A 26,869-nucleotide genomic window follows, 5' to 3' on the forward strand; every position below is an offset into this window, starting at 1 on the left:
CTTTTTTCCCCCCTCAGGATTTTGATTTTTAAAAACTTTGCAGTTTTAACAGGAATAACAGGAATTGACCTGGAACATAAAGGATGAGAGTGAAGACAGAGTGCCTGTTGAACAGAAGCTGCCCCACATGATCGACAGGCTGGAGCTGCTGTTCCTCTGCTCTTGATATTCAATCTGGGAAAAAGCATCCAGTTTTTTCCATTAAACGAACTTTTAGCTAAATGCAGAAAGGAGGATTTTTGAAGTTTGGGGATAAACCTGTGGCCACAGAAAGGTAAATTCAGACCAGTTGTTTTAGTTGGCGAAACTCCTATAGGACTTTTTAAATGATGATACTATATAATCAGCAGCCAATGAACGGGTTTCATCAGCGGGTCCTAAGCTTCACTGCCTACCAAATAATATCCAGCTCACTCCCTGGTGGGGCATATGGAGGCTCGGCTGACCTTTGCAGCCCGCTCTTCTTCTGCTTCCCCTCGCACACCTTCCCCCTCGCACACCCATGGCTCTTGCCTTCCTCAGTCACAGGGCACACCTTTTCATCTCTGTGCCTTTGCACATGGTCTTCCTCTGACTGGCGGTCCCCCTTTAGTGCCACCCAGTCCCTGCGACACCAGATTCAAATCTCAGTGCTCCCGATTCCCCCAGAAGTGAGGGCTCTACTGATCTGTCTCAAAGGGCACTTGGATTTACCTCTTTAATGGCCTCTAACACATTCAATGTTGTATCATTAGCAGGCATGTGTTTTACTGATCCTCTCTACTACTCAGACCAGAGGATATGGTCTCTGTCTTGATGACCTTTTGTCCTTACATTTTCCAGCACAAGGCTTTGAATGGAGCAGGGGCTTGAAACATATGTGTTGTTAAATGAATAAATGAAAAAAATGAATGAAACATATATGCTAAAAGGCTTTTAAATGAGTCAGATGTACTTTATATCCCAATGCCAATAATAATATACCCATAGAAAGAGATTTAATGTTAAAAATATTGTAATTTGCCTTTTTATGAAATTTTGTTTTCAAATGTACCAATTACACTCTCTCATGAAACAAAAAGGAACTTAGAAATGAATAAACAGAATGCTTCTTCACTAGTTCACTAGAACACTGACTAAATGTCCTAATACATTGCTCTAAATGGTCATGTAAAAGCCAAGGAAGTAAATAACTAACAAAGCAAACTATTAAATATAGGAAAATGAGCTTTTCAAAAGCTTTCTGGAATTTTTTAGTCTATTGTTGAACTTTTAACAAAATAATTTGAACAATTTTTAAAGTTTAATAATAAACACTACTCCTGTATAAAGTGATTAAGTCAAAGTAGTTTACTTCAAATACAGGAATTAATTACAGAAATGGAATGTACAGATTATTTAGGGAATGTTGTTTGAGAGGACAGCGCTCTCATGACTAAGTCTAGTGTATCCTGAATCCTCATGTTATTTCTTTCTATCGTGGAAGACTGTCTCCCAGACTTCATGCTTTCTTCTGTATCGAGGGGGATAAGGGTATGGGGGTTGAACTGACATCGAGGCTCTCCCAGGATGCCAACTCTGTGGAAAGAATTATTGGTATAGCCGAATATTTGCTGAGGCCAAAGACTAAGGTATTGGGTTGGCCAAAAATCTGTCTGGGTTTTTCTGTAACATCTTATGGAAAAACCTGAACTAAGTTTTTGGCCAACCCAGTATATGGTTGACTTGTGCGTGTGTATAAAGCTAAGACTGATACACACACACACACACACAAATACACACACACACACACACATCTATTTCTTAAATATGGGTTCAAAAACTCGACCCATAGCAAGATTTTGTACTGGCCCTTCCCTTATTTCCCAAAGATGATTCTTCTAACAGGAAAACCTCAGTCTTACAAAGTCTGCTACTCACTTCACCAAATTAGAACTATTTGAAGTCTAGCCTATCTTTCTAGTTTTTTCTAGTCTAGATGGGTATACCAAGAACTGATCTGGAAAGAAAACAGGTCGAGAGGAACAGGGGATGGTAGGAAGACGGTGCTTCCACCTTTGTTCAGCTTTCTGGCAGAGGCACCATGTCTGAGCCCTTGCCCCTCCTGGGCCCCACCTAGGAAGCAACACTCAGTCTTCTCTCCTTCCTCTCTCCTTGGGCCACTTACATTGGCATGTGCACAGAGTCCAGATTTTCCTTGTGCTCTTGCATCCGGGCTGGGAATTTCATGCCTACTTGACGGTACTTTTTCTCAGAGATATTCTGAGCTTTTTCTCTGAGAGAGGGCAGCAGAGTAGACATGACTGGAGAGCGCATGTTAATGGCTTTTTTCATCGCTGGGCGCTTTGCCATCATTCTCCTGGGGGTGGGGGTGACATTTAGGTCACATCATCTTGTTTTCTAGAAATGTCCTTGAGCTTAGGAGAGTCAAAAGGTCATACCTGAATTGTACAAAAGTCATGCGTTTCTTTTCCCCTCCTGACTCTTCATCCTCGCGCTTCCTTCGAGGAATGTTGAACATGTCGGAACGAAAGAGCCTCCCTATTTCTTCCTCAATCTCTGTGAAGTGTTGACGTCGGAAGACAATCCAGGCTACATACGTACAGAAAGTATAAAAGGACTACGACAGAAAACAGACGAGAATCGGAACCCACAGTTATGACATGAAAAACTCCCACCTGTCTATAGAACACTACTAAGTAGACGCAAACCCAGGTGACCTGCTCTCTCCACATGCCTGAAGGGCTGTGGAAAATTATACATGTACTCGCCTTTGCAGGAGGAAAATCAGACCAAAGATTTAAGGAGTGGCACACAGCTTATTAGTATCCTTTGTAGAAAGGATATTCATTAAAAATAGGTGCCTGACAAATGTCTATTGGTTGTTGCTATACTTCATGTTTCATATTAAAGAGCAGAGCCCCTAAACGTAAGTGACTCACCTCAAAGAATTTCCAGTCTTTTTGTGTATCTGATATTTTCCCCCTGAAATATAACAAATCACAACTATAGGTTGGAAAGGGAAGTTCAATATTTCAGTGATCTAGGCAACCCCTTATCTTCAAAAGGCCTTTTGCAGATCATTACCTGTGGTCCCATACCTATTTAGTCACATAAATGTTATCAAAAGGCATTGATAATGAGTGCCAATGTCTTTTTCTTCAACTTCTTAGGTTACCCAGATCAAAACCTCTAGTGTTTGGTCAAAAGTTAATCAACATATCCAGTGATAAACCATAATGGAAAAGAACATGAAAAAGAATGTATATATATGTATAACTGAATCAATTTGCTATACAGCAGAAATTAACACAACATTGTAAATCAACTATTAAAAAAACTAAAAAAAATCCCCATTAAAGTGGGGTTCATAAAAAAGCTAATCAATATAAATTCAGGATAAACAAGCCAGCCCTCGCTGTATTCTTCCAAATGTTTCTAGTAATGTGAGTGTTAGGGCGGTGAGGAGAGTGGAAAGGTGGTGAAGAGGTAACACAAGGTGTTAGTAGGTATGGAAGTAAAGAACTAGAGGCTAAGTCTAAAATAAAGAAAAAGAAAAAAAAATCTTAAACAGTGGTTATGGCTATTGGGTACAGAAAGAATCAGAAACAAAACAGACACAGGTCTATCTATGCCATACAATCAACTGGCTGGGAAGAAAATTGCGCTCTTCCTTCTGAACAAGGTATGTAGACCGAGCCTTGTCTCTTAAAGGTAGGCAAACACCCAAGAGTCCTTGCAACACAAATTCAGTGTTAAGGGTACTGGTATGGGCACACTTAGTAAACTTGGCCTCCCTCTCCATTCAGAACACAGACCATTCTGATTCTGATTGCCAGCCTTGGGAAAGCAGGCATGGCCAGGGGAGGACTTGAGAGTTGAATGATGGGGCTATGCACCTGCAGTCACTTGATCAGTCTTGGGGGCCAAGGCCAGAACCAGGGCACTCCAAGGTTGATCCTGGGTCTGCTTCTGCTTTTGCTTTGGGTTTCCTTGGAGTAACTAACTCCTAGGATTGGCCCTGGTATCAGGTTCTCCAGAACTGTCCCGACTCCCATGGTCTGGGGAAGTTGACCCAAACTCCTCAGGACCTCCAGCTTTTTCACAGAGACTTCATGGGCTGTGTGGGCCCAAACTAGCCCTCTATTTGGAGGAACCACTGAAGAGGTGGTTCAGCTTTTACTGGGGTGGGTCCCTCCCCTCTGGCAGATGCTTCATTTCCTCACGTGCAAGTCTTCAACAAAGAATTAAGGCAACAGTAATTACAGTGAACATTTACTAAATATGGACTATGTGCCAAATACTATGCTAAGCCCTTTACATTTATGATCACATTTAGTTCTTACAAGATTGCATGATTATTCCCACGTTACAGGTGGGGAGACTGATGACGAGACTGAAGTCCAAAGACATTATTTAATTAGGGACAGAGTCTGAACTAAAAATCAGGCCTGTCAGGTCTCCACATTTGTCCTTGTAACCCAGAATGCTAGGAAAATAAGCTGTTTCTTTAAAATATTTCAGAGATGAAACCATTAAACAACAGAGCCCAGCAGAAACTTTTTAGGACAAGCCTCCTTCTGTGCCACCTAAAGCCTTTACCCAACAAGAGTGCTTCTGTGGTATTCCCACCCTTCCACTGCCTCTGCCAGCTGAAACCAGAGACCATGCACACCTGTCAAGCTGAAGCGGAAACCAACCAAACTCTGGCTTTGGAATACTGAGTTGGCCTGTGTCCTTGGGAGAAGGTTTAGAGCAGCATTTACGCTGGCACAACCCAAACCAGCACCATCTTAGCAAGGTTTTGAAATGACAGAGTGATTGACCAGGAAACACACACTTTCTCTCCTTTTCTTTCGTTTTTCTTTTTTTAAACATTAGAAGAGAAGGTACCATGAACCTCCGCTCCTTTCCCTCAAGTTGTCACAAAACTGGGACTTCTTTCTCTCTTAAAGTCCAGAGCAAACTGACATAGCTCACAGTGCAGAAATTAAGAACAGAATGTGTGGGGCTTCCCTGGTGGCACAGTGGTTGAGAATCTGCCTGCCAATGCAGGGGACACGGGTTTGAGCCCTGGTCTGGGAGGATCCCACATGCCGCGGGGCAACTAGGCTCGTGAGCCACAACTACTGAGCCTGCGTGTCTGGAGCTTGTGCTCCACAACGAGAGGCCACGACAGTGAGAGGCCCGCGCACCGCGATGAAGAGTGGCCCCCGCTCGCCGCAACTAGAGAAAGCCCTCGCACAGAAACGAAGATCCAACACAGCCAAACATAAATAAATAAATAAATAAATAAATAAATAAATAAAGATTAAGATGGTAAATTAAAAAAAAAAAAAAAGAAGAACAGAATGTAGTGGGTTTCTTCTGACCATTCTTTTTTTTTTTTTTTTTTTTCAATTTCTTTTGACCATTCTAATTTAGCTCTGCATGTAAAACTGAAATGAGTCCAGGAACTGGAGACAGAGAATGAGTACATTTGGGAATGAGCACATTTAAATCTGCCAGTTCATCTCTTGCTGGTGAATCCTGAGTCATTTTCCTTTTTTTAAAAATTATTTTTATATTTTAATTTTATACATACAAAATAACTATAAATATATTCTATAATTTTAATAAGTACATAATAATTATAAATTGGTTATAAATTTAGAAATGTACTGAGTATAAATAACAAATTTAGGCCCTCCAAATCCTCTACAAATTGAAACAGGGTTGATAACAGCACAATCCAATAGAAATATAATGCAAGCCACAAATGTAACTTAAAACTTTCTAGGAGCCACAGTAAAAAGAAACAGGTGATATTAATTTTAATAATATATTGTACCCCAACCCCCCAAATATTATCATTTCAATATGTAATCAATATTTTAAATTATTAATGAGATATTTTATTCATTTTTAAACTTTTTGTATAGTGTATATTTTACACTTACAGCACATTTCAACATGGACCAGCCACATTCCAAGTGCTCAATAGCCACACGTGGCAACTGGCTGCCGTGCTGGTCAACAAAGACGCTGTACGTTTACCCGTGAGGGCAGAATCCAAAGGAAAGAGGGGAAAGCCAAGCTGTTGGTAAACCCAGAGATTGTCAGTGGCCTGTTATGTGCTTTCTTATTCCTTCTTGCTATATTAGACTCTTAGCTCTAAACCAAAATGAGGAGAGCTTATCATATTTTTAGTCATTCCTGAAGGGGTGCAAAGCCTAGGGCCAGCCCCATGGGGTTCTGGGCTGGAGAGAGAAAAAAACTGTGCTCCCACTTGCCCCCTGCTGCCTTAGGTGAAGTCAGGTTTAAGTGATGGTCAAGGCCTGCTCTGTACAAGGGAAGAGAAATTTCAAAGGAATGTGTTTGGGGGAGGGAAAAGAGGCCTTGGTGCAAGTGACTGGAGGTGGCAGGGGGAGGGCTTAAAGATGATTTAAACACCTGAGCTTCAAAGAAACGCCTTTCTCCCCATCCTCATCCCCACAGCCAGCCTCTTTGGTCACCGGTCAGGTGACAGCTGCACGGACCGCAGAGGAGAAGGGTATACCTCCTAGGGTAGAGGTGGGGTTGGAGCCAGAATTGGCCATAACCAAAGATCAGATCTAATTCTATGGCTTGTGCCATGAGGAGGTTTTCTTATCTACCATGGAAGACACAGAGAGCTTTTACTGAACATGTTCATCAAAATTTTGCCAAAGCTTTTGTACTATCAGGATTTCACAGATGCATTTAGAATAGAAAGGCATGTCCTCCTACTTCTCAAGAAACATGAAAGCACTAAATTAACAGCCCCCAAATTGCTGGTTCTACTGAAATCGTTAACTTATCTCCAGGGATAAGGTGTTCTAGTCCAATATTAAGTATGCATACATTAGAGAGAAAAATCAGAAAATACACATGAAAATGTTCTCATGCGAATATCAGCTTGTTCATATTGGGAAGAAGTTAAATAATGATATGTTAAAATCAGGTAATCACTCACAACTGGCAAAAACATTGCCCTTATCTTCTCCTAGATAAAAACAACCAAAAGAGCAATATAAACTTCATTCATTGACAAGGACACAGTCAATATCCACAGCCAATTAACAACTTTTACTGGTAAGGGCATGCTATAATCTGTTTTCCTCAATAGCCTTTGTTCAGCAATTTGACCTGTATAAAATTTGTTATGTGAATGGTGGCTGGTGAGCTCCTGATTCTTCTCCAAACTGCTATCCAACAAGCAGGAGGAAAGTAGGTGACATTGCCTACAATGGCAAAAAGACCAACATCTCCTGGAAATGAGCTAGTACTAAACTGAGGCAATCACTTACTTGCAAACATGAGTTCCATTAAAAGCTTGTATAAAAAATATATTGTAATAAAAAGGTACTGTTAAAAGTACAACTTAAGTGGAGGTTCTATATCTAGGAAACTAAAAGATATGATAAAATCTCTAATTATGGGGCTTCCCTGGTGGCACAGTGGTTGAGAATCCGCCTGCCAGTGCAGGGGACACGGGTTCGAGCCCTGGTCCGGGAAGATCCCACATGCTGCGGAGCAACTAAGCCTGTGCACCACAACTACTGAGCCTGAGCTCTAGAGCCCGTGAGCCACAACTACTGAGCCTGCGTGCTGCAACTACTGAAGCCCGCGCGCCTAGATCCTGTGCTCCGCAACGAAAAGCCACAGCAATGAGAAGCCCGAGCACCACAACAAAGAGTAGCCCCCGCTCGCCACAACTAGAGAAAGCCCGCGCGCAGCAGCGAAGACCCAACACGGCCAAAAATAAATAAAATAAATAAATTTATTTTTTTTAAAAATCTCTAATTATGATATATTTGCAGTTTGTTTTTCATCCCCAAATTAGTTTGCAATGCCTATGTTCTTTTAAAAATCGAACAATATGGGCAATAAATTTAAAAAAATTTTTTAGAGTAGGTGTATTTTTAACCTTGTTATGGACTTAATGTTCATGTCTCCCCCCACCACCCTAATGCATATGTTGAAGCCCTTAAACCCCCCAGTGTGGTGGTGCTTAGAGGCAGGGTCTTTGGGAGATAGTTGGGTTTAGATGAGGTCATGAAGGTGGGGCCCCATAATGGGATTTTTGTCCTTTTAAGAAGAGGAAGAGAGACTAGGGTTCTCTCTCTCCACCATGGGGGCCACAGTAAGAAGGCAGCGATCTGCAAGCCAGGAAGAGGACCCTCACCAGAACCTGATAATGCTGGCATCCTGGTCTCAGACTTCCAGCTTTCAGAACTACAAGAAAATAAATTTCTGTCATTTAAGCCATCCAATCTGTGACAATGTGTTATGGTAGCCTGAGCTGACTGATACAAAACTTAAATTCTAGTTTTCTTAATTAGAAGTGACGCTTTAAAGACAGAAGAAATTAATATTAAGTTGAGAAAAGGTGATTTTTACAAGTGATTAAATAGGAAAATTTATAAAGCTGACTGTAATTTTACTATAATACCTTTCTTAAAAGTTTTGTCAAGAAGAGAAAACACCACTTCTTCCTAAATAAGGGAGTCTGTGGCAAGCTGAATCTCTACCAACAGCTCTAGGGACCCAGAAAGGCCTTCTGTATTTGGGCCACAGGAATGTTTTTTGATGCTGAACTCTCAACCCCCAATTTTAAATCTCTCTCTATTCCTTCTACTACTACACCTCACAAGAAAGTTCTGACCAGGCCAAAGGGAAGCCCTCAAGCCAAAGTCACCCACCCGAGGAGTCCCATGTCTGGCAGGAATGAGCCTGCTTTAGTGTCCCCGCTGCCCTCAGACATTGGCTGGAGACAGTCCATGGGAAGAGTGGCCTCAGCACAAACCTGGTGGTGGATTCAGAGTGCAGCAGTAGGGGCCGCTGGTCAATTACACCCTGCACTTTAGCAGATCTGAGCGGCACGTTTTCATGGCTGCTGCACTGGAAGACAGCACTAAATCTGTCAACTCCATAAAAGAACTGAACATAGCAGTGAAAACTCTCAAGAGCGGAAATGATGTAGTAGAATAAAGAATGAATGTTGCCGGAGATGCATTAAGAGAGCATTCCCAAATCATGGTAAACCACACAAAGTGAATCACAGAGATGGTAGACATGGGAAGCAGACTGAGTATAGCTACCACTGTGGACAAGAGGGGTGCAAGAGAAGAGAAATGGCCAACAATGCCAAAATATAACCAAAAAACAAAGACAATGAGCCTGAACTGAAAATACATTGATATAAACATTAATAAACATCAAGTCCCTAGTGGAGAGAAATCTCACATGCATTGTTGTTTTTAAACTTTATAGACCAATGTATGTCCTTATAAATAGCCAAGAAGAGTGGAGAGGACATATGCTTGCCCCTTAGACCCTGGAGAAGCCTAGAGAGAACCTATTCCAACTAAACAATGAAGTTATTAAACCAATACAATCTCTGTCCCACCTGATGTTTCTTTTTGTAGGTGGAAGGAAAAGGTTTCAAGACTCGGAAAAGGTTTCAAGACTCAGGAAAACTGAAAAAAGAAAAAATTTAACCACATGGAATTGTTATAAAGTTCACTACATGAAAGGGTAGAAATCCACGCTCACATGAAAGACATTAAAATGCAGATAGAGTAAAATGTTTAGTAAGGGTTAATGGTAATTATAAAAAATAAAGTAAAATAAATTGGAAAAACCAGGTGAGAACAGCAAAGTATAATACAGAATTTCATTAAGCGTTTTAGGTTCTCAAACTATAACAAAGCAGTGGGGACAAATCATACAACCTTAAGAGAGAACAGGAAAACAGTAAATATCATAGTCTAGGTCTCAAAAGATCCAACAACTTGTTTGATAATGCAAGGCACTTTTTTTTTTTTTTTTTTGGCTGTGTTGGGTCTTCATTGCTGCGCACGGGCTTTCTCTAGTTTCAGCGAGCGGGGGCTACTCTTTGTTGCGGTGAGCGGGCTTCTCACTGCGATGGCTTCTCTTGTTGCAGAGCACGGGCTCTAGGCGCACGGGCTTCAGTAGTTGTGGCACGTGGGCTCAGTAGTTGTGGCTCGCGGGCTCTAGAGTGCAGGCTCAGTAGTTGTGCTGCACGGGCTTAGCTGCTCCGTGGCATGTGGGATCTTCCTGGACTGGGGATCGAACCCGTATCCCCTGTATTGGCAGGTGGATTCTTAACCACTGTTCCACCAGGGAAGTCCTCCATAATGCAAGGCACTTTTTAAATCGCCCATAGTCCCTTTACTCTAACAAATTATCTGTTTTTCCATTTATTTTCTTGTCCATAGTAACATCTATTCTTGAACAGGACTTTCAAAATTTAAACATATCCATCATATTTAAATATGCATTCTCTTTGACCCAGGAATTCTACTGTAAAAAATTTATCTTTAGGACAAACTAGACAAGTACATCAAATATAGGTATAAGAAAGTTCATTGCAGTGTTATTCCTAATATTTAAAAAGGAAATATTCCAACTGTTCATCAATAAGTTAAATATATTTGGAATACCAGGAAGCCATTAAAGGTGATATTGTAGAGTTATATTTACTACCATATTCCACAGATTAATAGCAATAACAATAATAACAATAAAAAAGGAATAATAATAGCTAACTTTACTGAATACATAGTATGTGCCAAGGATGGGTCTAAGTGTTTTATATGTATTATATCATTTAATTTTCACAACTGGTCTATTAAGTAAGTATGTTATTGGGTATATTTTACAGGTGTAATGTTACAGAATAATAAATTCTATTTATTTATGTAAAATTGTGTGTCTGGGTGTGCATATAGAGATGTCTGAAAGGATAATAAATGAAATGTTGACAACAGATTTACCCTTTCCTTTTTATGTATTGATTAATTATTGTACAAGACTATGCATTAATTTTATAAAAAGAAAGAACAAAACTATTTTTGAACATATAGGGAAACAATGAGTTATTTTCTCGACATGATAAATAATTCATCACTTAAACTAAGGGTCAATACAATAAGTAAATAGCATGTGCTAGCTTATTCTCTTTTATAACAGAAAAAAAAGTAAGGCTGACTTCAGTCACTTCTTTAATGGAATCAGATACGGGAAATGCTACTACTATAGCTAATTAAAATTTTTAAATATGACTCTAGGAAAAAATGAAATTAAAAACTACCTTTTACAGATGATATGATTATATAACTAGAAAATCCAAGGAGATAAATTAAAATTTTACATAGGCAGGAAATGTGTTTAACATATGTGTCATAGGTTACGACATAAACTGATAAAACCAAATGCATTCTTATATATTTTTGTCATCAAAAATATATTACCAAACATGCATCAACAGGGAAATAATCAGTTAATGATAATAAATCCATAATATCCATGGTTTAAGAACTATTCCATTTTTAAAAAAGAATATGGTAGATCTATGTGTACTAATCTTCAAAAATATCCAAGATTTATAAGTGAAAAAAGCACATTTCAGAATGACAACATAGCATTATCCGATGTATTTAACAACAACAATGTAAGTGCATACGTATAATTGGATAGAAAACCAAGAGGACATACATCGAGCCAGAAATAACAGTACTTACTTCTGGGGAGAGATTGATATTGAAGGATGGTGGAGGAAGTAGGAGACTTTAATTTTTAACTCTACATACTAACTAACTATAAACTATATACATAACTATTTAAATTTTTTACCCTTAGGATATGTTCATGAAGTACTTATACAATTAAAAACAAATAAATAAACCAAAACTTCACATTGGTATTTAAAAAATTGATTACATGGATACATAAGTGCTAATCTAATTTAGGACCACACGAATTTCTTTAACGATTACTATGTAAAACTTTAATGGACAAAATAAAGAACAATATGAATAAATGGAGAATACATCTTACAGCTCTTTGAGAGGATTCAATATAGCAAAGATGACACTATTTCCTAAGCTAAAGTATAGATCTTAATACAATAAACGATAAAAGGTTCTTGGTAGATATTGCTTAGAACTTGATTAATAGTGAAATTGATCTCAAATAGGCAAGATCACCAAATACAAGGTTTCTGGAGGTAATAGGAGTGAGTACTTGTTTTCAGCTAAATCACCTCCTTTCCAGCCCAGCCCACTGCCTGCACTCCCTGAGGTCCACCGCTCCTCGCCTTTCCTGCTTTGGGTGCCCAATCTCTGTCTATACCTCTATTGCACCAGTCACTGGTCTCCTTACCTGATGACTCCTCCAACAGGCTGTATGCTCCTTGAAAAGAGAGACCATTTTCCTTGTACCCTGGCACTTAGCACCACGATTACCACAGAGCAAGAATGTTTGTTGAATAAAGCAGAGCAAAATATAAGCTGTATAGTTCTGATGTTTAAAACAGAAAAACTAATCAAAAAAATTCAATAGGAATTCCCTAAAATGGGTTAAAATATTAGAAAAATTCAACATCTAATAAACAAGAAATGTTACAGGGGAAAAAAATCACTAATAAATATTACAGGAAAGTTGGCTATTAGTAAAGAAAAAATATCTTAGATTCATAGCTCATCTGATCAGATATAACAAATTTCAAATGGATCAAAGCTTTTTTTTTTTTTTAATCCTATTTTTAAAAACTAAGAAAGAAAGGTGAGGAGTTTAGCCTGGAAATGAACAGAATGAACCCAGGAATGCAAGAACTTGTATGACTATTGAATAGCATCAGAAACAAGGTGGAAATGTTCAAATAAATAAAAACTTAAAACATTTTCATAATGTGTAAAAACGTAAATATCAAAATGAAAGCAACAAACTAGAAAAAACAAGTAACCAATCCTTGTTATATGAAATATAAATTATACAAATTCCCAGTTTCCACTTGATAGATGGTTAAAACTAGAGGAGGAACAGGCAATAAATCATTTTACACAAAAAAAGAACACAAACTCTATAGTCATGAAAAATATTCAGTCAAATAAAATATCCTTAAGATTTTTATATACCTTTAAGCTATCAAAAATATTAAACTAATAAAAACAAGTATGCTTATTGCTTATGGTGATAAAGAATGTTTTAACCTTTTTAAAGGACAATCTGGCAATATGTAACAAGAGCTATAAAATTGTTCATGCCTTCCAGATAAGTACATTCTGGGTAATAAGCCATAAGTAAACAGCCCAAATGAACAAAGTTATTTATATAAAGATATTCAATGCAAAAACATTAGAAAGCAGAAAAACTAAAACCACACAAATGTACACAAGAGGAATGGTTAAGCAAACTGATATATTATACAACAGAATGACTACAGTTGCTATTCAAAGTGGTAGGTAAGATTATATTAACAGAATAATAGAAGAAGGTACACAGGAAAAATGTGGAACACAAAAAAGTATGTACAATACAAATATTTGTATTTTGAAAATGTGGGGGAATGTGGAGAGAGAGAAATCATGTATTGGGTTCTTTTCCAATAAAGTTTTTAAAAAATTTAAAAGGTCTGGCCATGACCATGGCATGGATCTTGAGCCTGTTGTGAAACTACTACTTAAGAGAAGGAGATTTTGGGTTAAGGATTGGAGTGTTCTCTCCTGTGACCCCAAACTTTCCTGTGATAAGACACTTTAAAATTTTAATTACAGTAGTGTATGAACTGTCATCCTAAGGTAAAAATTACCTTCCCACAAACAGGGTCATCTTGCAACTCCCACCTTACGCACTTATACCCACAACTGTTGCTGCAAAACAAGCAGCAGAAGGGGAGGGGACACACCCAATAACCGCTTCAACACTGGCCCATCACTCGGCCTCCTGCCCAAGGCAGCCAAGTAGCCCTTGTCTGACAGCAAGAAGCCTTCCTGGCAGAAAGCAAGATTTCATTGAACTGATGCAACCTGAGAGAAATTTAAACCCAAATAGCAGAAGGTTGTTAAAACATCTGCCACACCTGAAACTAACACAACATTGTAAATCAACTATACTTTAATTTGAAAAAAGAAAAAAAAAAATATCAGCCAAGATTCTGGGATTCTTCCTATACTCACTTGGCTCTCTCAAACAAGATGTCACATGTGTTTGGGACAGAGTCTCAGCTGAGCCCAGTGATTCTGTACAACAAAAAAGGAACCTTTCTCAGGGGCACCAAAAGTCAAAGCTAAGGGTTGTAAGGATGTGGATCTACACACAAGTGAAGATCTAACAAAATCCTAAGTGGGGACTTACTTTCCGCAGCACATGTGATGCTTATCAGGCATTCCCAAGCCCAGGACGAGGACACAGTACTTCTGTGCCAAGTATTTCTGTGCTGCTTCTAACTTACTGATAACCAATTCCATCTCTTTTTTCTCTACAAGGCCCCTGAAAAGAAAAACAATAATCTGGATTAATGTTGGCAAATGTCTATATTAATTAGTAAACAGTCAGAAGTATAAACTATTTTGAAAGAAACATAAGTGAGTCAACACATCTCACTTATCATTTTATTTATTTTATTTGAGCTGTGGCAGAGAAAGTTCCTCAAAGTCCTTTGATATTTATCATTGTAATCAGCATCTCAAGTTTATGCTGAATATTCACTTTTTGAATAGATTCTTTATAAATTGTATATGTATCCTCAATTTTATACACAGGAAGTCCTAATTTATATAGAACAGCTCGACCAACAAATTCCCTATACTAGTTTCTGTGGCAGTTAGCAGCCCATTTTCCTGCTGTTTTGCTAAAACAGCCATGGAGACTCTTTCCCACCTTAGCTTCCCCTGGGTTTCTGATGTTATTACTAAGTTCAGGGGCTCAATGTTTGAACTACTCAACGTTTGCTCACCCTCAGTTCTGTGTTTGCTAAGGAGGCATCTGTGGAATACCACTCTGGGAACTTTGGCATCAATTACAATCACCTTGCTTCCCTGTGAAAACACAGCCCCAGTTCCAATTGAATTGCAAATGTACTTTCTAAAAGGCAACCTGTTTTTAGGTTACAGCATGTCTGAAGCCTAATTTTAGACATTTTTGCGGTACAGTATAGTAGGAAACATTGCCGACAATACATTCCAATGATTGCTATTGAAAAGTGAAGTGTCACTAGCTTTTTCCCTGCCTTTTTATTTTCAGAAAGATAAAAGCCAAACGAAATGCACTCTAAACAAGAAAGACAACATACTGCCCCTTCTGATGTTAACCACTAGACTGACCACATGAGGATAAGCTGTGGGGAAAGGCAGTGGGTTTAAGGATAATACGGGCGTTTCAAAGCACAAAACATTATCACTGTGGTGAGAAGGCCTGTGCGTAATTGGAATAAAATGAGTTTCTGGAATAGATAAGGTGGGTTCCAACTTTAAATGCCCAAATATCATATAAACCCAACACACACACACCCACGAGCAACCCGGTGACCATCACTGTGCCTGCCTCCCTGTTTCCTTCCCTCATCCTCACCCCTGCTTTGCCAAACCTGCCTATAGTTAATCTCTTTTTTGCTGTTGAAAACAAAACAAACCAAACAACAACGAAGAAATGCTTTGAAACGTTTCCGCCAATGGTTCTCAAGTTTTAATATATGTAAGAATTGCCTGGGGTATTTGCTAAAAGTGCAATTCCCAAGGCCAACCCCTCTTCCAGATTTTGGTTCAGTAGGTCTGGGTAGAGCCTGGCATTTAAAATAAACCCAGGTATAACACTCTGGAAAAATTTTTAGTAATAATTTCAAGTGCCATAAACTTTGATCCAATAATCTCTCCTGGAAATTTATTCTTTGTAAAAAATCATCCAAAGTTAGGGGAGAAATCTAATGCATGAGATATTCAATGCAATTATTATTTATCTATTTGACTATCAGAAAAACTGGAGACTCCCAAAATATATAAAATAGAGGGATAATAGGAGTAGTAATACAGGCTGTAGTAATAGAGCCAAGTACTATTTAAGGATTTGACGTTAACCTAACATATGAGTCCCCCCATGGGATTGAAGCCAGGCACCAAAGTCTGTACCCTTAACCATATACTACATTGCTTCTTAATAGGTAGGTCAATAAGTTATTAGCATACAGTAGCTTGATGGAAAGTTATGCCACCATTAAAAATTATAATTATGAAGATTGTAATAACTTGAAAATACTTATGATAGGATGTTTAAAACTGCATACAAAAAAAAATGCATACATAATTATACCTTTGTTCAGAAGCTGTAAGTCCTAATTACAAATGGATAAACTTGGGGACAGAGAGCTGAGTTGATTGGTAAGGGATGTGGGGACACCACACAGTGGTTTAGGCAGAGACTTTGGAGTTAGAGACCTGGGTTCTAGCCTCAGCTCCATCACTAACTTGGCACGTACACCAGCCAGCTATTTAACCTCTCTGAGCCTCAGCTTCATCCTCCGTTAAATGGGGATAAGGTTTTTTCTTCTGGAATTAGGGCATTTAGTCATCTAAGACCATCGAAGTGTGTCTTTAATATCCTTCTATAACTCTTCCTGCTCTCCTCTCACAGGTTATAGGCTTTCCTTCCAAGGGCCAACCACTAGGCTAAGATAATATGCATTAACTCATCTAATCTGGACAATAAGTGTACAGTGAATGCTACTATTATCCCTATGTTACACCTCACTATTTTGACGGAAATTAATTTTTTTCTTAAAGTTATTTATATCCAGATATCTCAATGTAATTTATATTTGTTTCTATTATAATAAATAAACCAACTGACTACTGGAAGCTTGAAAAGGAAAAGTTGTTATGCTTTTTTTAGAATCACACCACAGAACCATTAATTTTAAGGCTTGGATTTTTCTTTGTCATTCTGTAACTGATTCCTTCCATGAAAGTCTACCATATGTCACTGGGTTCTAATAATTTTTTTTTTATAGTAATCTTTTATTTATTTTTATATTTATTTTTGGCTGTGTTGGGTCTTCGTTTCTGTGCGAGGGCTTTCTCTAGTTGCGGCAAGCGGGGGCCACTCTTCATCGCAGTGCGCGGGCCTCTCACTATCGCGGCCTCTCCTGTTGCGGAGCACAGGCTCCAGACGCGCAGGCTCAGTAGCCGTGGCTCACGGGCCTAGTTGCTCCATGGCATGTGGGATCCTCCCAGACCAGGGCTCAAACCCGTGTCCCCTGCATTGGCAGGCAGATTCTCAACCACTGCACCCCCAGGGAAGCCCCCTAATAATTTTTAGTATATTTTATTTTATTATTATTATTTTTTAATACATTTTTTAATTTATTTATGGCTGCGTTGGGTCTTCGTTGCTGTGTGCGGGCTTTCTCTAGTTGTGGTGAGCAGGGGCTACTCTTCGTTGCGGTGCACAGGCTTCTCATTGCGGTGGCTTCTTTTGTTGCGGAGCACGGGCTCTAGGTGCGCGGGCTTCAGTAGTTGTGGCACGCGGGCTCAGCAGTTGTGGCTTGCGGGCTTAGCTGCCCCGCGGCATGTGGGATCTTCCCAGACCAGGGCTCAAACTCGTGTCCCCTGCATTGGCAGGCGGGTTGTTAACCACTGCGCCACCAGGGAAGCCCTTTAGTATATTTTAAAAATAACTAAGAAACCTTTCTTCTGTTATCTATTTCTATAAATTAAGAAATGAAACAGTCTTTGCTTTTTTTTAAAATTTTTATTGGAGTATAGTTGCCTTACAATATTGTGTTAGTTTCTACTGTTCAGCAAAGTGAATCAGCTATACATATACACATATCCCCTCTTTTTTGGATTTCCTTCCCATTTATGTCACCACAGAGCACTGAGTAGAGTTCTCTGAGCTATACAGTAGGTTCTCATTAGTTATCCATTTTATAGATAGTATCAAGAGTGTATGTATGTCAATCGCAATCTCCCAATTCATCCCACCCCCCCCCCAACAATGTCTCTGCTTGATTAGCAATAACCCACAGAATTAGAAAAAACCATACAAAATATAAGCTAATATGCTACCAAAGTCTAATAAATTTCTTCTTTGGAAATAGTAAGACTCCTCAAACCTTCTGAGCCCACAGCTGGTTTGAGCCCATTTGCTTGCTACCGCAGAAACACCTCATGATCTCTGGCTGCTCTGCTGGATGTTGCGTATTATAATGGCTTTACTGTAGTAGCAGTGTTTGAATTATTTATTTGGTTCTTTACAAAACTGCTATCCCGGGCTTCCCTGGTGGCGCAGTGGTTGAGAATCTGCCTGCCAATGCAGGGGACACGGGTTCGAGCCCTGGTCTGGGAAGATCCCACATGCCGCGGAGCAACTCGGCCCGTGAGCCACAATTACTGAGCCTGCGCGTCTGGAGCCTGTGCTCGGCAACGAGAGGCCGCGATAGTGAGAGGCCCGCGCACTGCGATGAAGAGTGGCCCCCGCACCGCGATGAAGAGTGGCCCCCGCTTGCCACAACTAGAGAAAGCCCTCGCACAGAAACGAAGACCCAACACAGCCATACATACATACATACATACATAAATAAAAAGAATGTAAGCAGACAAGAATAGCATTAAAAAAAATAAATAAAAAATTAAAAAAAAAAAAAAAAAAAACTGCTATCCCAAGACATTTATCTATTCACAAAATTTTTCAAACTGCTTGTTTATATGCAAGGATTTTGCATTTTGAAAACATTCTACAACAACAAACTGATGACTCTATCCAGCATTCCTAACAGCAAAATCACTGGGTCGGTTCCACATAAACTGGGGAGGGCAGCCTGGGCACTGGGAAAGTTCCATGGCTTGCAAAGGTCACCAAGCCTGGGAGGCATTGTTCTGCTCTGGACTCTGAGTTCCCAGATTCTTGCCCTGTATAGCTCCGAGCCACCTCCACCTAAAGTGATTAAATTCTTCACATGTAGCCTAAGAAGTCTTGTTTTCTTCTATGATATGTAATATCATTTTGGTCATATCTGTTAATTTTTTAAATTCTTAGTTTTTTTCATTAGATGCTTACAAACCCTTTAGCAAGAACTTTGTAAGCATGAAAAACACAGAAACAATATCTATATCTGCACTGTCCAATATGGTAGCTGTGAGCCACATGTAGCTCCTGAGCACTGACTGTGGCTAGTCTGAATTGAGGTATATTGTATTTGTAAAATAGACACCATTTCAAACACTTACTACAAAAAAGTAAAGTATTTCATCAATAACTTCCTAGTATTGACTACAAGTTGCACTGATAATATTTTTGAGTCATTGGGTTAAATAAAATATCTTGTTAAAACTAATTTCACCTGTATCTTTTTACATTTTAAAAATATGGCATCAGAAAAGTTTAAATTACATATATGGCTCTCACATATTGGGCATACTCTTCTATTGGGCAGTGCTGGTCTATATTATTTGCAATACTTAGTTAACAAAATACCCATCTGAATTATTCAGTGAGCTTTAAAACTGGTGAACTCCTCCCTGTAAAATGTTTTAGCATACTCCAAGATTTTAAAATTTCCATCATCTCTTTACCCTAGACAAAAGTTAGTTTTAATACTGGCAGTGATAAAGCTTTAAAGTGCACTACAGGGAATTCCCTGGCAGTCCAGTGGTTAGGACTCGGTGCTTTCACTGCCAGGGCCCCGGGTTCGATTCCTGGTCGGGGAACTAACATCCTGGAAGCTGCGTGGCGTGGCCAAAAATAAATAAATCAATCAATAAAAATAAAGTGCACTACAAAATTCTACTTACACCATACAGCTTTTGGGTTTCTTTTCCTGTGAGATTTTTTCCAAGTAATAATATAAATAGTACAACAATGCCATGAGGAAATTGTCAAGATTCTTATTCCTATGGGGAGATTAAAAGAAAATAATGATAACATATTTCAAACATAAAGCCTGTCATAAAAAAATATATGGGCACACAAGAATAAGTAGAAACACATATTACCATACCCATCACACAACTAATTTACTATTTAAAATTCTATCTACTATAACTGTTGAAGATATAAGAAACCTGATTTTCGTAAACAAAATTTTTTGAGAGGTCACAACTGAATTATAGTTTTGCTTACCAATTAGTTTTCATTTTTAAAGTGTTTTTATAATACAGGTAATTTTTTGTTGTTTAAAAAATGTACACAAATGTAACAAGTAAAAAGACTCTCCCCTCACTCCTTCGTCACCATCCTACTCCTTAGTGGTAGCCACTGTTAAGAGTTTGGCATGAATCCGTCCTAAACCTTCTAGAGCATAGGCAATCACATATAAGGTCCTCCTCCACCAGCACACATACATATGCATGAATATATGCCTTACTTTTTTTTTTTGGTAACAAATGGGGTAATGATGTATATACAAGTCTTTGCAACTTGCTTCTGTCACTTACCTGTGTAGCATGGACCTCTTTCCATGATACCATGTATAGATTTTCCTCATTTTTTTAAACAGGTGGATAAAGTATGCTACAGCTTATAATTTATTTAACTAATCCTCTACTGATGGATATTTAGGTTTTTAAAAAATATTATAGACATTGCTGCAGTAATTATTCTTATAGCCACATCTTTGAGTAACTTCCTAGAAGTGAAATTGCTAGGACAGAATATCTGCACATTAAAGTTTCGTAAGTTTTGCTCTCCAAAAAGACTGCATTGATTTACAATCCTATCTCATTTGTTTTAAAACTAGAAGGCTTTGTTTTCTTTCTAAATATTCTTACAAGATTTTTGCTGCTTCCTTTCTAGCCCCAAACGGAAATTCTTACTCTGGCATGCATTCCTTAACCATACCTTGAGAGCAGGATGAAGATGAGCATTGCAGACTTTTTTTTCACAGTATTAATAACTACCTGTCCTAGGTTGGGTTCTCCCAGAAACACACCATGAGACAGATTTGCGAGTAAGTAGTTTACTAGGAAGTGATCACAAGAAACATCAGTAGGGGAGTGGGGAGGTGAGATGGAAAGGGGGTGTTAACAAGTTCGTTATCACTGTGGACCAATGTAGTTCAGTACCATGCGGGACTCTAGGAGACAGCGTAGAAAACTTAGTTATCCTGACAGATGGAAGCTGGGATATTTATCTACCAACTCTCCCTCCAGCACATCACTGATTGGAGGCTGCTTCTCGGGCACTGACTCCCTAGTGCCCCAAGCTTGCCCTGTAGCCCTGTAGTCAGGCTGAGTGTGCTCCTGCCATAGAATAAAGCTTCAGGCAGAGAATCTCAGGTGTTTGTCATATCTCAGGTGTTTACTGAATGCTGAGGGAATCTGTGAGCGCTGCCCACAGCCTAGGATACCCAACTCTCACTGAGCACTTGCAAGTGCAGCTGCCATGAGAAGCACCTTCCACGTATAGCCACGTGGAGACACCATTACTTCCAATTTTGTATCCAAGGAAACTGAGGCTCGGGATGATCAAAAAGCTCACGCAGAGTCACACACCTAGTACTTGTTGGGGCTGCCAAACATAACTAGCAGAGAAAACTGATCTTCAGGAAATGAGTATCCCCTTTAACCAACATATACGTAGTGCAGTCTCAATGGGACTCTGACAACGTGCTCACCATACTCCTTGCCCTGGACTTTATTTTGGGCTCCTGTGACTTCTGGCTTCCTCTCTTTGGTCTCAGTCTTTGAAACTGAATCCTGAGAGGATGGCTTGCATAGAGCCAGCCCTTTCTCCAAAAATCAGATTTGTCATCATTTATCAGATGGGATGATTTCAAAATAAAGGATAAAAGATCTAAAATGTCTCACAAGCATTACATACCTCATAAATGTTGTAAAAGAATAGATATGCTGCATCTCAGTATCTTGTAGCAAAAGCAAAGCAACAACTGAAAGGAAAGAAGATGGACAATTGAAAGAGGGACAAAAAGCTGCCTTAGAGGTTGACACCAGGTAATACATGTAAGGATGATGAGGCAGTTACTCACATTTAGCATCGCGGAGTGTAACGTTGCCCTGCTGACTTCGTTTCTCTAAGCCTTTGGGTGACTTATCGTCTCTTAAAGCAAACCTTTTATCTGTCAACCTGTTTTGGGGATATAACAGTCTCTAGTAGTGCTTTGAAAGGTTTTAGTTGTATTTAATCTACCCTGAGGCACATGAGGTGTTTACTATAAAGTAAGGAGACCCTGAGTGTCATGTGTGGGTTTCATTTAATGTAGGATCATTTTGGAATACATTTTATTAAACATTATATTTACTATGCTAGGGGTAGGAGGAATGCACACTGCCTTACATAAAATGTAAATACCAGTTTGATCCAAAATAGATCATTTAAATCATCTATTTTTGGCATAGCTATCATTTTCAGATTTTTTTTAAAGTATAAGAAGCTGAAAATTTGCTAATAGCCAAATTATCACAGGGATACATTATTGGGATGATTGTAACTCCCACCATAATTGTGAAATAGTGCATGTTCCTTCCTTGATGGCTATTTGCATTTCAACCTAGGATGATGGGAATGATATTTTCTTAGAGTCCGTAGAGGCTTAAGCCATTCTGCTGAGAGGTGCTATCAGCAACACTGCCATGGTGCTAAGTTAAGCTACCTGTCTGAAGCTGGACCATCAATTTCAGCAAAGTGAACTGCTTTGCCTTTCTTTCCTCTTTCTTTGAGTTCTACTGCAGGTGTAAAACTGTAATAGAAATGAGAAAATTAGGACCTTAACCTTTTCCCGGGGGAAACTAATCAGAGCATGACCGTAGCTCATGGAACCTGAGGACCAGCACATATTGTGAGTGTCCTGGAGAGAATCTGAGGCACAGCTGTACTTAATTCATGTGTTTACATGTGGTACAAAATTCATGTATTTACATGTGGTACAATCATCTAGAAAAAGATTAAAAGGTCAGACTTTATATTCAGCCTTTACGTATCACTAGCCTCCTGAATACCACCATACACAAAACATTTCCATCTGAAAATGCTGCTGTAACTTCAGAAGAAACAGAAAGCTCGTGATCAGTTTGGAAGGATTTTTTTTTTTTAAAGATTGATTGATTGATTGCTATGTTGGGTCTTCATTTCTGTTCTAGGGCTTTCTGTAGTTGCGGCAAGCGGGGGCCACTCTTCATCGCGGTGCGCGGGCCTCTCACTGTCGTGGCCTCTCTTGTTGCGGAGCACAGGCTCCAGACGCGCAGGCTCAGTAGTTGTGGCTCACGGGCCTAGTTGCTCCGCGGCATGTGGGATCTTCCCAGACCAGAGCTCGAACCCGTGTCCCCTGCATTAGCAGGCAGATTCTCAACCACTGCGCCACCAGGGAAGCCCCTGGAAGGATTTTTTGATTTACTGAGTACTTGTTATGTGCTTCTAAGCACGACCTCATTCAATCTTCACAGCAACTCTATTAGGAAAACATTACTATTATTACAATTTTTACATATGAGAAAGATTGAACCTTAGAAAGATATTAAGTAACTTGACCAAGATCACTTAGCAAGTGCCAAAGCCAGGACCGGGCACAGGTTCTCTAGCCACAGAGCCATGTGTTTACCCACCAGGCAGTCCTGCCCCCCAAGCAGCCACCTCTTTGTCACTGCTGTGGACTCTTCTAGAAGCTTGACTATCTCGAAGAAGGTTTCAGGACCCTTTACTTAACTCAGGGTTGCTTTGACTCTATAGTTTTTGTACAAGCATTACCAAGCAGTAATGGGCCTAACTAACAATGGACCACAATTAAGCAACAAATAAATATGTACTGAGGCCATACTCTGTGTCAGGCATTGCTATAACATTGAAAATAAGTGGTGTCTGATTACAGTCAATGCACAGACTCTCAGGATTATCAACAAATGCTTAATAGGAAAACAGAGAAAAGCGTTTTGAAGACTAGCAGGATGTGGTTCCTGCCTCATAGAGAGTTCATTTTCTAGAATTGTGGTGTCTACCAAATACATTGGTTTGGTGACCATTCTGGATTATTATGACGTTTATTTTTCTGCCTGAAACAATGCCACGTTGGTAACACCACCCAGAAGCTTAATCTCTGCCCACAGTTACATGTCTCTCTGTTAAGTTTAAGCATAGATATAGTAAGTAGAAGCACTTTTCCACAGATTTTAGTTATTCCCTAATCATGCATATATACTCTTATCTCTTTGTCAACACAACAGTTTTGAAACAACTTCCTTTAAAATTTTTCTGGGATTGGTTACCCACAAAGTCATCATTTTAGAGAAACACCTCCCACGGGAATGATAAAGTTAATCAGTTTGGTACTTTCTTCTTCCAGGAGTTTTTGCCAACATCCTGGCAATATTCAGGTTGTAGACTAGGTTAGAATCTAAAAGCATGTACACAATATCACGTCAAGAGAATGATTTTTTGTATTCTTCTTTCTTTTCAGACCATTGGCACCAAGTTGGCTAGTGGATGATTTCTAAACTTTTCATTCTTTCTTGTCCTCTTCTTATCACTGGTCTCCAAGGATCGGGTATTTAGAGGGAGGGTGTGCTGAAATACTGAGGAGGTGGCAGGAAAAAAGAAATGAAAGGATACCAAATGGTGATGGTGGGTACATCCAAAGAGAGATGGGGCAGAGAGGAGGCGTAGTGATGAAGAGAGCTATCTTGCACAGTTGTATACTTCTGTATTATTTCAGGGTTTTTTTTTTTTATAAATTTATTTATTTATTTATTTATTTTTGGTTGTGTTGGGTCTTCTTTTCTGTGCGAGGGCTTTCTCCCGTTGTGGCGAGCGGGGGCCACTCTTCATCGCGGTGCACGGGCCTCTCACTGTCGCGGCCTTTCCCGTTGCGGAGCACAGGCTCCAGACGCGCAGGCTCAGTAGCTGTGGCTCACGGGCTTAGTTGCTCCACGGCATGTGGGATCTTCCCAGACCAGGGTTCGAACCCGTGTCCCCTACATTGGCAGGCAGATTCTTAACCACTGCGCTGCCAGGGAAGACCCAGGGTTTTTTTTTTTAATAACAAGAATGTATTGATTTATTATCTGCGTTCCTAAAAAAAGAGTTGATAGAGGTATAGAGGAAGAAACAGTACGTTGTTGATACATTCTATTGACAGGCCATTTAGATAGCTTTTAACAAAATCCTCAATTCCCCCAAACATTCAGACATTTTCTAACAGCTCTTTGAAGTCCATTCTACTTGCTGCATATCTAATGTGTGGCATTAATATAACCACCCTAAACAAGAACACAAAGTTGTTTTCAGTTTTCTCTTGGACCATCACAACATTCTGGCCACTTACAAGCCATTGGCTGTTAATTTTCCTAACAGGCTAAAGAAATCTCAGGTCACCAGCCCTTCCCAGGGTTTCTCTTCTCTAGAAGATGAGAGAATATAGATAGAAACACACAATTTCAGTTAATGTCAAATGAAATTGCTTCCCTCCTAACCTTGCCTCAGTCCCATCCCTATAATTCAACATTTCTTGCCCTATTAGTTAGTTTGCCTGAGTTGATTTGAGACAAGAGAGCCTTAAGATAAGGAAAGGATACATTTGGGATCTTATAGATCAGGTCTATGAACTAAGTCAAATGAACTTAGAATTATAAAATCATAAGATCATAGAATTTGGGGGTTAGAAGACATCTAAAAGATCATCTAGTACATGGCTATCATTTTACTGATGGAGAACTAAGGCTCAGAGAGGCTGACCGTGTCTCAGTATTTGAAACTTGTGGCAGGTAGTGCCTGCCCTTAGCCAATAGTCTGGCATTTACTGCTAAACCTCTAGTCCTTATTGTCTGACCTCTGGACACGTCTTCCCACACTTGCCTGCATGGCTTTTCACTTGACTGAAGTCATTCTCCGGATCAGATGGTGAGACGGATTTCTCTTTGTGAGTGTCCTGCCATAGCTCTAAAAGCAGCCTATGTTCACAGTGCATTTGGAATCACTAAGAAGCATCACTAGTAATAATTAAAAATTGTTCTTTGAACTGCACCTCTGATTGGCTCCCAAACCACAGTCTGACCTAGATCTGTACCTTCTTCCAGTCTCCATAGTCTCCCCCTCAATCTGGCAACCCATTTAGAATCACAGATGACACTGTGTTGATGTGCTTTCCTAATATCACAGCACAGTCACATCATTTCCCTTTGCCCTGAAATAAATGAGAAAAAGCAGTCATATTTTCTCCTAGAACCCATCACTAAAATGCAGAGGGCTGGACCACTCTTGGCTTCCACACCAGTTAGAGCTCTTCAGTGGTTACTAGAGTCTTCTGTTAGGCTATGTTGAAAAACAAGAGAAGTTCGAGGCTTCTGGAGGTGTAGTTTCCTTGGCTGTAGGTCCTCAGGGGAGTCCACGACCTTGGCAAACACTCAGACAGGCGGCTGGTTCTCTCCCAGCTGGGAGTAGGGGGCACTTGAAACATGAATGGCTAGGACTACAGACACTGTGTCAGAGAGAAGCATGTCTTGTTGGTTGGCCCGTTACTTCCCCATTTAAAACCTTTCAATCCCCGCCCCCCCACCCCCACCCCGGGGGCCCTCTGAATAAAGTTTAAATTCCTCAGCATGGTCTGTAAGACCTTTCACGATCTTGCCCTGGTATAAAACTTCTACTTCCTCTCTTAACACTCGCCTGGAGCGCTACACCCAGCGTACTGACCACTTGCAGTCTCAAATGTGTCTGGGCCTCTGCACGTGCTGTACCTTCTGCCTAGAACGCACTCTCCTCCTCCACAACCAGAGCTCCCCTTGCCTTCTCCTCCTCAGGTCTTAGAAAGCACCTCCCCTGGGAAGCCCTCCCTGTCTCCCCTGTCCACTGGCTTCAGGAAATGCCCCCATTTAGGTACTGGGTCAGGGCATCTGGGTGAATGCAGGTTTCCGGAGCCCCGGCCCAGCCCAGCGTGGCAGTGGTGGCAGTTACCGAGGAGGGAGCTGGAAAGCGAGCAACAATCTCGGGGGAATGAGTCAGGGTCAGCAGCACTGCTACGAAAAGATTCTCCTCCCAGTAGTTGCCCGGGAGGGTCTGGTTTACTTTCAGTAAGGAGAGCGGCAGAGGTATATCTTCCTGCACCTTCAAATTCCCAAGCTTTCCTGTCTCTATTACTTCCTTCCCACCA

General features: G+C 39.9%; 1 protein-coding gene across 12 annotated transcripts in view; it reads right to left on the reverse strand.

Moving 5' to 3' along the window:
• Nucleotides 1-1,306: 1,306 nt before the first annotated feature.
• The window catches only part of PPP1R36 (protein phosphatase 1 regulatory subunit 36), a 37,364-nt gene continuing 11,801 nt past the window's right edge, over nucleotides 1,307-26,869 (reverse strand). For 4 of the 12 annotated variants that reach the window (XM_082448344.1, XM_082448348.1, XM_082448350.1 and 1 more), the window contains 9 exons: nucleotides 22,385-22,471; nucleotides 21,761-21,858; nucleotides 21,595-21,661; nucleotides 19,569-19,667; nucleotides 14,140-14,274; nucleotides 2,922-2,964; nucleotides 2,421-2,599; nucleotides 2,147-2,338; nucleotides 1,307-1,557 (listed from right to left, as the gene is read on the reverse strand). In XM_082448344.1, the coding sequence (XP_082304470.1) occupies nucleotides 1,374-1,557; nucleotides 2,147-2,338; nucleotides 2,421-2,599; nucleotides 2,922-2,964; nucleotides 14,140-14,274; nucleotides 19,569-19,667; nucleotides 21,595-21,661; nucleotides 21,761-21,858; nucleotides 22,385-22,471 (1,084 nt within the window). In that variant the 3' untranslated portion in view covers nucleotides 1,307-1,373. The remainder of the gene's footprint in view (nucleotides 1,558-2,146; nucleotides 2,339-2,420; nucleotides 2,600-2,921; nucleotides 2,965-14,139; nucleotides 14,275-19,568; nucleotides 19,668-21,594; nucleotides 21,662-21,760; nucleotides 21,859-22,384; nucleotides 22,472-26,869) is intronic. The other 8 variants (XM_082448355.1, XM_082448347.1, XM_082448346.1 and 5 more) reach the window with 5 other exon arrangements.

This window comes from Balaenoptera physalus (genome assembly GCF_965194825.1).
Source record: "Balaenoptera physalus genome assembly, chromosome: 2".
Classification (NCBI taxonomy): Eukaryota; Metazoa; Chordata; class Mammalia; order Artiodactyla; family Balaenopteridae; genus Balaenoptera; species Balaenoptera physalus.